Consider the following 14,025-nt stretch of genomic DNA (forward strand, 5'->3'; position numbering starts at 1 on the left):
GTAATGTTTTTCCCTCGACCTTCTCTCAGCCGTACAGACTCTCATTTTACCATCTTTCCTGCGTTGTTACCGCTCCCCAAGTGCTGCCCCGCCCCACTCGGTTCCCGACCCTCTCCCCATCCCACACACCATGCTTCTACCTCCACCCTCCTTTTCTCTGCTTTCTCCTTTCATCCCTCCCTTACTCTCTCTTTCGCTCTCTCTCTCTCTTTCCCTTTCCATCTCTTCGGGTATTTTCCACCTCTTCTGAGAGTCACACCTCATGAATTATTTACTCGTGCATGTCAGTGGGGGATTTAAATCCGTTTCTTGACCGTTTATTGCTCAAAGACAGGAAGGCAGTGTTTTGTCAGCGGAAGAAAACTAATGGTTCTTTTAATAAAGGTGATCATTAGATGTCCTTTCAGTCACACTCTCTCTCTCTCCCCAGCTGACAGCAGAATACTCGTCAAAAAATTAAGGAAGGATTAACAGTGAAAACAGCAGGAGCACAAAGTGTTAGCCGTAAGGACACTCAAGGTGAAACAACAGTGATCAAGCCAAAATTACATCATCATTTGGATAATTTATGCATAAATAGTAATGTTCATGTAGTTGGATTCATTTAACTAAATCTCAAGAAACAGATATCCTCCACACACATCCACTGAAATAAAACATTAACAAAAAAAAGAAAAAAAGTGATTAGAAATCTGCCTCATCCCTCTCTGCACTTGCAGGACTGCATCGCATGAACATGCACATACACATACACACTTCCCTGCAAAGTGAATGCTTTTTTAATGATGACCTTTGCCATAAATCTTTTTTTTTGGAATAAATTAATATAAATCAAATGTGACAGAAACTTTCATCTGCTAACACCATCACTGAACCTGCAAACCTGCAGATTTTTTTTCGAATTTGCTGGTGACACCAATTGTAATTATCACATCAAACACCCCCCCAACACCCTCCCCAGTTTTATTGGGTTATATAAACATAAAGCACATCTTCTGTTTCTGTGCAGTAACCATGCAAACACACTCCAACACCCTTTTAATTTAACTCACTGATGCATGTCAGTCGTATCAGCACTCCGCTTATTAGTGCCATAGAAATGTAAGGGTTTATAGCAAGTAGAGAAAACCAGAGCAGTCGAAATAATGATGAAATACAGCATAGATATTGCTAAATGCTACAACTGACTAGATTTTATGGTAAGATTTTTAATTCAAATAGTATATCGTGGCACTAAAGCAGTGCGAATATCAGACTTTAAAGAGCACATGAAGCAGTCGCTTTTTCTTTGAGGGTCTGTGTTCGCTCCAGAAAACCTGTCCCTGTTGGGGGAAGCCACACCCTGCTGCCTCGTGACAGAGAAACTGGGGATGGTGGAACAGTCCTCCAGCATACACACCAGCACAGCACACACACACTCTGGCGAGAGAGAGAAAGTGAGAGAGAGAGAACTGAGCAAAGTCATCACTGAGGTGTGAAGAGAGGATGAGACTGAACACGCGTCTCTTTTCACCTCACTCACCCATTTCATTATGCTGTGAAACACTGACACGTGGAAAATAATGGAAACACAAGAAGCTTCTTTGTTTAAACTGTTTCAGATATCCTCACCAGGGTGATTTTTATGAGGTAAAAACTAGAACTAGATGTGAAAAAGCGTTAGTTGATATTTTGCACTTAAAAATTTATACTAAACTGACAACTTATGGGACATTTTTGACAACTGGTAGGCTTTGGTACGCTTATTTACTGAGACAGGGATAGTATTGCTGTGTTGTACGATAGTAGTGTTCTGAATTTCTTAAATATTACAATCTGACAAATAACGCCATTATTAAAACAACAGAAAATAAAAATAACACTGAAACTTATAAAAAATAAACTGGAAATGAGCATGAAAACATTTTTAATGAGTAAACACAGACTGATAAACACTACTAAACCTTTTTTACTCATATTATGTTTCGCTAAATAACACAAGAGGTAGACAAAGGCAATATAAATGCATTTATTTTGCAGTAAAACTGTTGTCATAGTGAAGAAAAATTCTGTTATGCTTCATTGTGTGAGCATAAAAGTAATGTTAGGTGATATATTGTACCTATTTCAGAGACAGTTTACCATAATAGCCACTTTTAGACGAATAAACCTCAAGTAATCGTATCGGTGTCGACATCTGTAAAGAATCATGAAGCATCAAAACAGCTAGAGGAGATTTCTCTCGTTATTACTTTTTACACATCCTAATTTGATTTTCATTCAGATCACATTAATCCTAGTAGAACTATTATTCTGTCATTTCAAAAAACAAACAAACAAAAAAGGAAAAAAGCACAACCACAAACTGTAGGGATTCAATACAAGTACAAAAGCAGATGCCGCTGTTTCCTTTATAGATACGCAGGCACTGGAAATTTAAGCCATATGGCTGCGCATGAGTAATCAGGCGCTTTGTAACTTGCTATATGAAGGAGTCACTTACAGATCAAAAACCTTCAGTCTGACGTGTTTTAAAGTGAAAATGAAAACAAAAATATGTCAGCCTACAAAGTAATGTTGTTATCTTTACACCACAGAAAGGAATGGATTTTCTTTCTAATTAGCAGCTTTACAATGGCCCTGTGCTGATGACCACACCCTGAGCTGCTGGTGTTCACATGTATGTCTCCCACTTTCACCAGCCAACCCCACCCCCATCTCTCCTCCACAAGGAGCAACATAGCCGCAGTGTTATACAACGCTTCTTGTGCCGTGAACCCTTCTTTTGTCCCAGTCTTTAAAATCGACTGTAGCCTGCGTGCTGAACCTGCTGCTGAGTTATCAAAGTCTTAATGTCGAGAATGCATTACACAGGTTTATAAGGTGGAGATCAGTTACAACCAGAGCTATACTCAATAATAGACTGCAAGTACATGTTTGTGTTCATTTTTTGTTAGAACTCAGTATTATTGTATTTACAGTACATGTATTATACTTGAGGGTGGAGTCAAATAAAAAAACAAACAAATCCAGATTTTTGCACTATTTCCAGCAGAGACACAATGAAACAAGATCAAGTTCTAATTTTTTACTGACAGGCTCCTTGAAATAAAAACAAATTAACTGCCTCAAAAGATGCACAGTCAGCTGTACATGAATGCATTGACAGACTGTTCGCTCAAGCAAGGTGTGCTGTCTTGTTCAGACAAAAATTCGGACTCAGCAGAATGCAAAGAAAACACCACTCATACTCATACACAGTTACTGTCCTTCTTGTGTTTCCTCAGTGATACAAGCTGTCACTTATTATGAAAATGCTACTTATACCTCATCTTACTGTGTCACACATTTTCTGAAGACTCATATTGTATGTCAATAAAAGAGGCAGATGGATCATAAGATAATGTAAAGGTGCAGAAGATTGATGTATCAACAAACATCTATATTAATAACAGTGTAACTGAGGAGATGACGTAGAAATTTGCAAAGTAATTTTCACTTTGTTTTCATTCACCAATGTTTTATAGATTAAAAAGAATACCAGATTGTATTCATAGCAGCAACACATTGTCCAAGGAGGTGGCTGGGACGCTGGCCAGCTGTTGTGTGGGAACAAAGTGCCACCAACTGGTAAAAAATGATATAAATTGGATTGTATAATTATTATTATTATTATTATTAAGATAGATACGTCTTTGGCAAAACAAAGTACTGATTATTTTGTCACTCTATACACATAACAATTCTCTGGTGAAACCTATGCACTTGTGAATGCAGTCTTTATGCTGGGGTACAATTAGATATTTATACTTATATTTATATTATTATAGCATCAAGTTATGAAGTGGGCGTTGCCACAGCAGGTAATTCCATATGTTTGATTCGGCAGACTTTTGACATCAGCTGCCCTTCCAAACGCAAACCTCAAATCAGTTTTTCATCTCGAGCTGAAATCGAACCGGCGACCTTCCGCTCCCTAATGCGTAAACCGCTACACTACACTCACTCGAAGGGCGGGACTTCTGTAACACCACGCTCACTGGTAAGAACCAATCATATGTCTTGGTCTTGTACGGTTAGTGTTTTCCGTTGATTTACGTCGCACATGCGCAATTCATTCTGAAAATGGCGGCCGTACAAGGTGGTATGAGCGACGCTGACATAGAAACGGACATTAAAACAGAACCATCAACCGATGGCTTTGGAAATAACAATGCTAACGATGGTAGAGTGCTCTCTGCGTCTCCCGGCTCCGGCTCTTCGACTGGAAGCAACAAACAAACAGCCGCGGTTACCCCGGAGGACCAGCAGACATTGCTGGCAGTCCTGCAATTCCTCAAAAAGAACAAACTCATCGAGTCCGTCGAGATTTTGCGTCGTGAGGCGGGATTACCGGAAAATTCACTGGACCCGAAGGCAACTGAATCGGCCGGGGCAGGATCGGGAGGTGCTGCCGGTATTGTGGACTTAGAAGGCGGGGATGTGAGCTCTCTTCTCAGCCGAGTTACCGGATCATCCTCCGCCGGAGCCCAGGCGCCAACGAAAGGTACAGTACAGTTAGCTGCCGCTTTTATGTATGAAACACTTAACAAACATCTCCTGATCAACCACGAGTCTGACACAACAGCCTAATGTAGTGGTATCAGTTAGGGATAATGCTCAGAGCGCTAAGAGTTAAGCACTTCTTTACTACAGGGTGTGTTAACTTCGAGTACTAACATATTCGAAGTTTATATAGCTTTAAGTTTTACGGCAGGGTTACTTCGTGTTCATTCAGTGAAGCGATTGCAGTGATAATGTGTTTTTAATGTGATGATACCAGTAATAATATGCCGTGTATGATGTGAAAGTCTAATTGCAAATAGAAAGTGAAACAGCTAAATATATTGTTATTAACTGATCATACCCTTTAAAATTAAAAAAAAAAAAAAAAGGAGGCAAACTTGAGTTTATATGCGGTGGAAAGAAACCCAGGGTCAGATACAAACTCTGCAGTTTTTTTTAAAGAAAAAGAAGGTTTAGCTTTACCAAGCATCAAAGTGTATCAATCAGACTTTTGATATATTGGTGATGGGAGGGATACACTGCAAAATCGAAAAGTTTGGAAACGGAATTTTTATGGTGGTTCGCATCAAACTCGAGATTTATACCTGGCATGCATGATAGAAAGTTCAAGCACTGGGCAAATAAAGGCATCGCAGCAATATGCACAATGTTTAAGGGGGAAAAATATGTTGGGTTTTGAAAGACTGAAGGAAAAATTAGAATTAGGTGAAGATGAACAATTTTGATACCTAAGATAAGTAAGGTATTATTGTGAGGAGGAGGATAAAACTGATCAAATAAAATGAGATTATTGAGGTATTTCAGAAGAAAACGCAGAGAAATCTCTGCTTTGTACAGAGATTTAAGGTCATGCAGAAAGACGTCCTTTCTGTATATTAAAGACAAATAGGATAAAAGAAAAGAAGGAACAAATTTAAGAAGGAACTTTAATTTTTAAAACACAGTGCATGGCCACTAACTCCAGGATACAGAGAGAATTTAACATGATCTGTTTTGTTGTTGTTTTCTTAAGCTTCAAAAACTTGGAGGAATGCTGCATGCTGGAGACTGTGTGGACAAATTGATGTAGAATTGTGCACATGTATTTTGGTCTTGCCAAAAAATAAAGGGGTTGTGGAATAAAATGTGCAAAGCTTTAGGATATGGAATGCAAAAATCATGCAAGACATTCTATTTGGGCGACTAGTCAGATGACACAGGACAAAAGGAGGATGGATATTTTTAAATGTTTTTAATATTATCAGTCAGTTAAAAAGCAATCACCAGTATAAAGTGGGATCATTGACCTCGGAGCATTGGTGGTGCATTGTTGGTAAAAAATAAGTCTTAAAAAAGGCAAAGTTGTATTTACTTTGTAGTTACATTGACAGTTTAGGTAATCTTAAAAAGGATTTTTCCCACGTGGATACAACCAACACACTACTAATACAACCCATCTCATTGGGACTTCTTCATCAGCAGTTGCAGAGGACCAGCCAGATGTCCGTGTGGTACTGTCAGCTTACAGCCAGCAGGGAGATCCAACTCTTTATGAGGTCTACTACAGTGACCTCAAAAAGTTCATAGAAACAGTATTGGACTGTCACAGAGCTGAACTGTCCCAGGTCTTCTACCCACTTTTTGTCCACATGTATCTGGAGCTGGTGTACAACAACCATGAAAGTGAGGCTAAGGCCTTCTTTGAAAAGTGAGTCTAATTGTACATTATTCCAAATATCAACCACACTCCATTTTCCGTGCACCTTAATAACTTTATTTCTTTATGTTCACCTCCCTCTCAGGTTCAGTGGGGACCAGGAGTGCTACTATGAAGAGGACTTGCGTGTTTTATCTGGCTTGACAAAGAAGGAGCACATGAGAGGCAACGAGACTTTGTTGGACTTCCGCACCAGCAAGTTTGTCCTGCGTATCTCCCGCGACTCCTATCAGTTGCTGAAGAGACACTTGCAGGAGCGTCAGAACAACCAGATCTGGAATATTATCCAAGAGCACCTCTACATTGATATCTTTGATGGCATGCCACGCAGCAAGAGCCAGATAGATGCAATGTCTGGCAGCTTGGCAGGAGAGGCCAAGCGTGAAGCCAATAAAACTAAGGTTGGATTTTTACGCCACACATTTGGACGTTTGACAACTTGAATTTTGAACCCATGACCCTATACTGAGGGCATCCAGTAGCTTTTTAAAATTAAGATAGCCTCACATGTATCTGCCACCAGTTTGAGCAATTACTTCTGTCTTCTTTTCATGTTTCTTTACACTTATATACCAAAACCTTTGAAATGACATGTCCTTGTTCCTTTGTCACTCACCATGTGAAGGTTTACTATGGATTGCTGAAGGAACCAGAAATTGAGCTGCCCCTTGATGATGAGGATGAGGAGGCAGAGAATGAGGAGGGTAAACCCAAGAAGAAGAAGCCAAAAAAGGACAGCATGGGCTCCAAGAGCAAAAAGCAGGATCCAAATGCTCCTTCACAGAATAGGTAGGGATTGTTTACACAGTACTGTGCTGTGTGTTTGTTGCACACTACTGTAGAGGCTAATCTAATCTTCTTGGTCAGATATATTTTGAATGTCAAAGTCATGCTTTTTGAATCAACACAGAAAGAGGTCTGATAAAATGTGTCTTATTTAGGATACCCCTGCCAGAACTCAAAGACTCAGACAAGCTGGACAAGATCATGTACATGAAGGAGGCCACGAAAAGGATTCGTCTAGGATCAGATAACCTCCCCTCTGTCTGCTTCTACACTTTTCTCAATGCATACCAGGTAAAGCTTTATGATGCATTTAATTTGTTTGCCAGAGGAGCAGCAGTTCTCCAAAATGATGGTTAGTCAATACCTATTTTTTTGGCCATAGTTTCAGTTGACTTATGTTTTCCTATAGAGGGGACAAATAAAAATGGGGAAAAAATAATTTTATCCCACACCTGGAGACTTGTTCATGAGTGATGAATTTAAAAAACAAAAAAACCTCATTATGTTTCCGGTGTAGGGAAATATGTAGGATTGCGTTCTGATTGTGGGTGTTTGGATATGATATCGGTCGTAGTTTCAGAATTGTCATACCTCTAATGATTGTGCATTGAAGCAGTGAAAACTATGACATAAATTAATTGTATTTATTTTCTTAAGGGTCTGACTGCAGTGGACTTCACTGATGACTCCAGCCTGATCGCAGGAGGCTTTGCTGACTCCACAGTACGAGTGTGGAGTGTCACACCGAAAAAGCTCCGCAAAGTCAAGTCTGCAGCAGGTACACTATTTTATACTGACAACATCTTTACTTTTCTAAAACATTGCCCTTGAATTTTTTCCTATTTTCTTTCAAGACTTGAACTTGATTGACAAAGAGTCAGACGATGTGCTGGAAAGGATCATGGATGAGAAGACGGCCAGCGAATCAAAGATAATGTATGGACACAGTGGACCAGTGTATGGCATCAGCTTCAGCCCGGACAGGTAGAGCCACTCGTCCACCTGACGATAATGGAGATTACATGTTTTTTGTTAAATCCTTTAAAAATTACACTATTTATTAGGGTGCAACGATACACAAAATTCACGGTTCGGTTCGATACTTTGGTGTCACGGTTCGATATTTTTTCGATACAAAAAAAATGTTCATGCCTTTTTAATGTCATTTATTAAATTTTCACTTCACATTCCGCACCACATCTCTGTGCGTTCATCATTTGTTTGAAGCCAGCTCACCTCCTGCAACTACTTTTCCGAGAATACGTGCTTCTTTTGTGGTTCGGACTCCTGACATTTCTTTGGAGGTGGAGGAACATCACAGTAATTGCTTAAAGGAGCTTCTTCGACATCTTTAAGAGTTCTAAACAAATGTCTGTCCTCCTGAAAATCTTATGTATGTAAACACGCGTTGCAACTTCTTATCTTGTGCGCGTTTTTTATTTTGACAGCGAATGGGCACCTGCGGACCACTTATGTGCAGCCCCGGTTATATAGCTCGTCATATTGCAGCCACAGAAATTATTTTGTCCATGAAACCATAAAGCTGCACTTTCTTTTTGCCTTATAGTCTGATTTGTCATAACTTTTCCGTTTTGTGGTAAGCTTTTCTTTGGCTGTCACTTCTTCACCCTGACCTGTCTTATTTGGCTCAGCAGAACTGAAATATATATCCTGCTGCTTTTACACACGCACTCACATAACGCTCAGCGATTCTCTGCGCGATCAACCTCTCACATGTTTAAGCTTGCTGCGGGAGATTTCACTTGTCATGTTTGCATAGTAAGCTAACGATTGATAAGACGATGTCAGAGGAATTGGTGCGCAAATTATCATCACTCACCAATCAGTGCTGTCGCTCTCTATACACAGTTCGCGCGATTGCAAAGTGAAAGCAAAAAACAAGCGCAAATTCAAACGCGATTTCAATATGTCACATATTGACAGTGGCTCACCGATGCCAATGACATAATTACCCAGCTACATTTCTGAAAGAATGCAAAAGCATTGACATATATTTTTCCTTCCTACGATAGCCCGACGGGCAGGGCAGAGATAGATTTTGGTAGCCCGACTGGAAAAATCGCTAGCCCCAGGATGTCGGGCTAGCGATTTTGCGAGCCCTGTATCTGATTGAGGAATCACTCATCTTTGGAAAAGAGAGTTTATTACAGAGAAATGGCTCTTTCCAAAATAAAAGCTATACTATCCGCTTCTTCTGGGCTATATTCTCAGCAGCATATTAAACATATCAGGTCCCCATAAGGAGAATCATGTGCTAACAGCTGTCTAAATGACTCGGGTAAAGTTTGTAGCATGCGTGCTTGTTGTTTTTGTCTGCTTCCACTTGTCTTTGCACTAGGATGATGTCGGCGTAAATGTGCAGTCATATTCGTTGTGTTCCCACTAGTGCTGTCAGTGTTAATCTCGTTGAAATGACGTTAACGCCACAACACGGCAAATCTCTGTTAACGAGCTACCGCCGATCGCCCCGTGCATGGGGCTGGACGGCCAGCACGTTAACGAGCTAACTGCGCTAACACACTAGCTCCCACCCATGTAATTGAGCATTGCGTGGCACATCCAACATACTGTTTTACTTTAGTCCATGACGCGCTTACCTTCAGGGTCATACGTCACATGAAAACCAAAATAGTTCCAAACGCCACATCTGAATGAGGGTGGAGGAGGTTAAATTTGCCATGTTGCAAGGAGAGCTTAGCTTTCGTCTCGCTAGCTTGCCCTGCGCTCAGTGAATCTGCGTTCGACTACTCCGCCTAGGCTGCACTGTCGAGCGCAGATCCACTGAGCGCTCAACACAGACAGCATCGTCAGAAGGAAAGTTGATCAAATAAATTAAAAATGTTGTATTGTTCGATACATATGCGTACTGAACCGAAAGCACTGTATCGAACGGTTCAATATCGATACGAATATCGTTGCACCCCTACTATTTATTTATTTATACAACAGATCAAGCTGTATATGTCATGAAAATGTTTCTCTCTTTTCAGAAACTACTTGTTGTCCAGTTCAGAAGATGGTACAGTAAGGTTATGGAGTCTCCTAACGTTTACTTGTTTGGTGGCCTACAAAGGGCACAACTACCCAGTGTGGGACACGCAGTTTTCCCCCTATGGCTACTATTTTGTGTCTGGAGGACATGACAGGGTAGCCCGGTAAGAAACTTCAGACCTTGTTTTGTAATTATTTGATAGCATATTGGAACATCATGTTGTTGTTGATCCACATTGGCTCCTTCTACAGGTGCTTTTCATTGGTCCACCTTCTGCTCTTTTTTTTTTTTTTCTTCTTTCTTAACAGACTCTGGGCGACAGATCACTACCAGCCTCTGCGGATATTTTCTGGTCACCTGGCTGACATCACTTGCACTCGTTTTCACCCAAACTCCAATTATGTTGCCACAGGATCATCTGACCGTACCATCCGTGTGTGGGATGTCCTAAGTGGAAACTGTGTGCGCATCTTCACTGGTCATAAGGTTAGAGTTCAACAGACATCATTTAGAAAATGTCATTTTAGTCACATTATATTGAAATGTGCATAATTGTTCATGTAATGATGTATAGTGCAGCACAGCTAGAAATAGTAAATGCTGTTTAAACATCTGTGAATCTAATATTTTAATGTCATCTTCCAGGGTCCCATCCATTCACTCGCTTTTTCCCCCAATGGGAAGTTTTTGGCATCAGGGGCCACTGATGGCAGAGTCCTCCTGTGGGACATTGGCCATGGATTGATGGTGGGAGAGCTCAAGGGCCACACAGATACCATCTATTCCCTCAGGTTCAGCAGGGATGGTGAAATCCTTGCTTCCGGTGAGTGTTGCAAGTTTCTTTATACTTTTCCATCAAGCGATTAACCTCAAACAAAAATGATATGACATGGTCACGGCTCAAAAATGCACTATAGCCAGAGTGACAAAGTGTAATGTTTTCCAGGTTCTATGGACAACACGGTTCGCCTGTGGGATGTAATGAAAGCATTCGATGACTTGGAAACAGATGACTTCACGGCAGCTACGGGACACATCCATTTACAAGATAACTCCCAGGAGCTTCTGCTAGGCACCTACACGACTAAATCAACACCTGTTATACACCTTCACTTCACCCGGAGGAACCTGCTTCTGGCTGCTGGAGCCTTCAATCCTTGAGACTATTTCCCTCTGAGAACATAATCAATGGAAGCTAGAAATTATGCAAAACTCTGACTGCCAGAAGTAACTGAGGAAGGTTATGGCACAGTGAAAATAACTATTTATCAGTTTACATTTGGCTAGCATAACAAATTAGGTTAGCCAACTATGAGAGCCAAACAGAGGACTGTATGTTTAAGTCGTTGTGTTGAGTACAGCCTTACTGAATACATGGCTGACATTTCTGTATTATAGTCTTTTATACTGGTGCACACTGTAAATAAAGAAAAGTGTTTTCTATGTTTTGGGCATAGATGTTTTTATTGTTAACATTGGAAAACCAAACACTCAAATTTCATTACAAGCATGTCCAGCTGCTCTTTCCATTCCAAGCTGTTTGAAATGATGGGCAAATGGAAGCCTGTAAGGACAAAAGAGAGTCAATCAATTCAACTGAATAACTACAACATGGTGCCAAAGAACACTTTCACATGTGGCAGAGTAAACGACCTGCTTTGCCATGCAAGCCACAGTTGCTTCCCCAATACTTTTCAAAACGAGCAAGATATGAGTTTCTATTCGTTAGCAATTTATCGTTTTTATGCACAGCAAAAAACATTGTTTGCATACCACAGACAAAATACACATTTAGTGCAAATATGCAAGTGTAGTAATAGATAAGCAGAATAAGCATGGGTGATAAATATGGATCATAACTCTTCTTTCAGCTGCTCCCTTCAGGAGTCACCACAGTGGATTATCAGCCTCCATCTCTCCCCACCCTAGCATCCTCTGTCACACCAACCCCCTGCATATCCTCCTTCACTACAGCTCCATATTACCATATAAATATGGGTCATAAATTCTACCATTAAGAGCAGAATAAAATTCTGTGTAATAAAATATAATTCAAGCTAACAATCAGAATTTCATCAATGTTTTGGTTTAGCAGGGAGTAGTGAAGAGTTACTATCGCAGTTTGAAAATCAGATATATTTAAAAGAAATAAATCACCTAATGACAACAGTAACGTTCTGCTAAAATTTGACTTGACCATAGTACTTGGAAAGCTGGTGGCTGGTTGCTTGCCTACAGACTGTTAACACTGAAAAGCAGAAAGACTAACATACTTACATAATCACTTTTCTGTGACAGCAGGCTTTTTCTTAGGCTTCAATTTGAAGAAAAGGGCGATGGCTGCAAGGCTAGCATATGTGGCCAAAACACACTAAAAAAAAAAAAAGGGGGGGGGGGGGTATATAAATGCTGTGAGCAATGCAGTATGACAAAGTATGACAGCAGCAGGGACGTAGAGCTTCTTGCTTTTAAACAATTATACAATTAAGCAGTTTATATACACAACTCACATTCCTCCTTCCTGTGATTGTGTATGAATTGAAGTACTTGGCAATTCCAGTGAACTGGTGCTGGGTTCCAGCGTCATGTCCTGCCATGATGGATATCAGATGGTCCTACACAAGAAAAATGGCAAATAAATAATTAGTATACTATATGATAAGCAGATATATTGACTGTACAGAAAAATAACGTCTTCCAGATGCTCCCTTTAGGGGTTGCCACTGTGCATCACCTGCCTCCGTCTCACCCTATCCCTAACATCCTCGACTGTCACACCAAACCTCTGCATAGCCTCCTTCGCTACATTTGTGAATCTTCTCTGTGATCTTCCTCTTATCCTCCTGTCTGGCAGCTCCAGCATCTTATTCTCAATTTAACCACCCTCTTCTCTACACTCAAACCATCCTATCCTCCCCTCTTGAACTTTGTATTCAAAGCGTTCAACCTGAGCTGTCCCTCAGATATATAATAATTTCTAATTCTGTCCATCCTGGTTACGCCCAATGGAAATTTTAACATCTTTAACACTCCCACTTCCAGGTTGCCCACCTGTCTTTCTGTTAACGCAACCATCTCACTACCATCGTCTAAAACTCCATTTTCACTCTTGCTGAAAGAACAAGTTCTCCCAAATGATTATTACACTTTGTAAGTAAATCATGTCTCTATTTAATGGTAGTGATTTGGTTGGGAGCTATTGATCAGAGAAGGCATGACACGACATATTATCATTTTCTGTAAATGTAGAGAGAGGTGAATTCAGAAATCATCAAGGTCCTAACAGAGACTATAGCTAAAATAAATTAATTCCTAGTACTGGGTAGACTTTATGGGTGTTATTTGAGAAGGGGGAGCTCGAGCACGTTTGCAACTACTACTCTGATGCACAACAAAAAACCTATCGGTAAATTAGCTACTTAAAATTAGTACCAGCATAGTTACATAAGAGAAGTTACAGCCTTTATAGTTGCTAGCCCAACATGGTACGTCATTAAAATATGACCGACGTGAAGGACATGTCTTCGCATGAACACCTAAAATGCCAGGTTTTGCTTCTGGTTAAACAACGCTGCAATTCAAATGCATTAATACAAGACATTTTAGCGAGTAATGCACACTCTGTAGTCAGTTAACGTTAGCTTGCTAGGTTAGCTTGCTAGGTAGTTTATTAGTTTCAGATCCATGGCTTAAGCAGTACAACATCACAGATGCATTGTAAAGACAACTTGACTCTACTTATAACTGCTCAAAGCAAAGTAAGTGGTCCAACTTCTTTCTCAAGGTCTTGAGGCTTACCTTAAACACTCGAGCACAGTACAACCAGAATGAGACAGGTGCCCTTCAGCAGAGGCCGCAATGCTAAACTCGCTAGGAAGTCCCGCCCATGGTCAGCGATCTAGGACTGCGCCATTATTTGTTAAAAATACTGTCACTCAAATTTAAGGCCGAGAGCGTTCACTGAATGGCTAAAGTCGGTGCCAAT

At 40.4% G+C, this 14,025-nt stretch overlaps 2 protein-coding genes across 3 annotated transcripts; one reads left to right on the forward strand and one right to left on the reverse strand.

Moving 5' to 3' along the window:
• Nucleotides 1-4,077: 4,077 nt before the first annotated feature.
• Nucleotides 4,078-11,483, forward strand: taf5 (TAF5 RNA polymerase II, TATA box binding protein (TBP)-associated factor). Of its 2 annotated transcripts, none has more exons than XM_004538956.6 (11): nucleotides 4,078-4,525; nucleotides 6,007-6,232; nucleotides 6,327-6,642; nucleotides 6,867-7,030; nucleotides 7,183-7,318; nucleotides 7,685-7,805; nucleotides 7,882-8,011; nucleotides 10,039-10,203; nucleotides 10,349-10,526; nucleotides 10,686-10,863; nucleotides 10,987-11,483. In XM_004538956.6, exons 1-11 carry the CDS (start codon nucleotides 4,105-4,107, stop codon nucleotides 11,199-11,201), a joined length of 2,250 nt encoding a protein of 749 aa, XP_004539013.1. In that variant the 5' UTR covers nucleotides 4,078-4,104; the 3' UTR covers nucleotides 11,202-11,483. The 2 variants fall into 2 exon arrangements, with proteins under 2 accessions (XP_004539013.1, XP_023010212.1); XM_023154444.3 differs by having other exon boundaries at nucleotides 4,079-4,525; nucleotides 6,004-6,232.
• On the reverse strand, nucleotides 11,477-13,977 carry atp5md (ATP synthase membrane subunit k). The gene is made up of 4 exons (XM_004538955.4): nucleotides 13,839-13,977; nucleotides 12,551-12,655; nucleotides 12,318-12,411; nucleotides 11,477-11,604 (listed from the first exon to the last, which is right to left on the reverse strand). Exons 2-3 carry the CDS (start codon nucleotides 12,635-12,637, stop codon nucleotides 12,322-12,324), a joined length of 177 nt encoding a protein of 58 aa, XP_004539012.1. The 5' UTR covers nucleotides 12,638-12,655; nucleotides 13,839-13,977; the 3' UTR covers nucleotides 11,477-11,604; nucleotides 12,318-12,321.
• Between the last annotated feature and the right edge of the window lie 48 nt (nucleotides 13,978-14,025).

This window comes from Maylandia zebra, linkage group LG6, assembly GCF_041146795.1.
Source record: "Maylandia zebra isolate NMK-2024a linkage group LG6, Mzebra_GT3a, whole genome shotgun sequence".
In the NCBI taxonomy this organism is placed as follows: Eukaryota; Metazoa; Chordata; class Actinopteri; order Cichliformes; family Cichlidae; genus Maylandia; species Maylandia zebra.

Excerpts from the sequence above, each read along its gene's own strand:
- taf5 (XM_023154444.3), top strand. The coding sequence starts at position 4,105 with ATGGCGGCCGTACAAGGTGGTATGAGCGACGCTGACATAGAAACGGAC. Across the intron at positions 7,319-7,684 it reads CTTTTCTCAATGCATACCAG|GGTCTGACTGCAGTGGACTT; the intron begins GTAAAGCTTTAT and ends TATTTTCTTAAG. Across the intron at positions 7,806-7,881 it reads CAAAGTCAAGTCTGCAGCAG|ACTTGAACTTGATTGACAAA; the intron begins GTACACTATTTT and ends TTTTCTTTCAAG.
- atp5md (XM_004538955.4), bottom strand. The coding sequence starts at position 12,637 with ATGGCAGGACATGACGCTGGAACCCAGCACCAGTTCACTGGAATTGCC. Across the intron at positions 12,412-12,550 it reads CAATCACAGGAAGGAGGAAT|TGTGTTTTGGCCACATATGC; the intron begins GTGAGTTGTGTA and ends TTTTTTTTTTAG.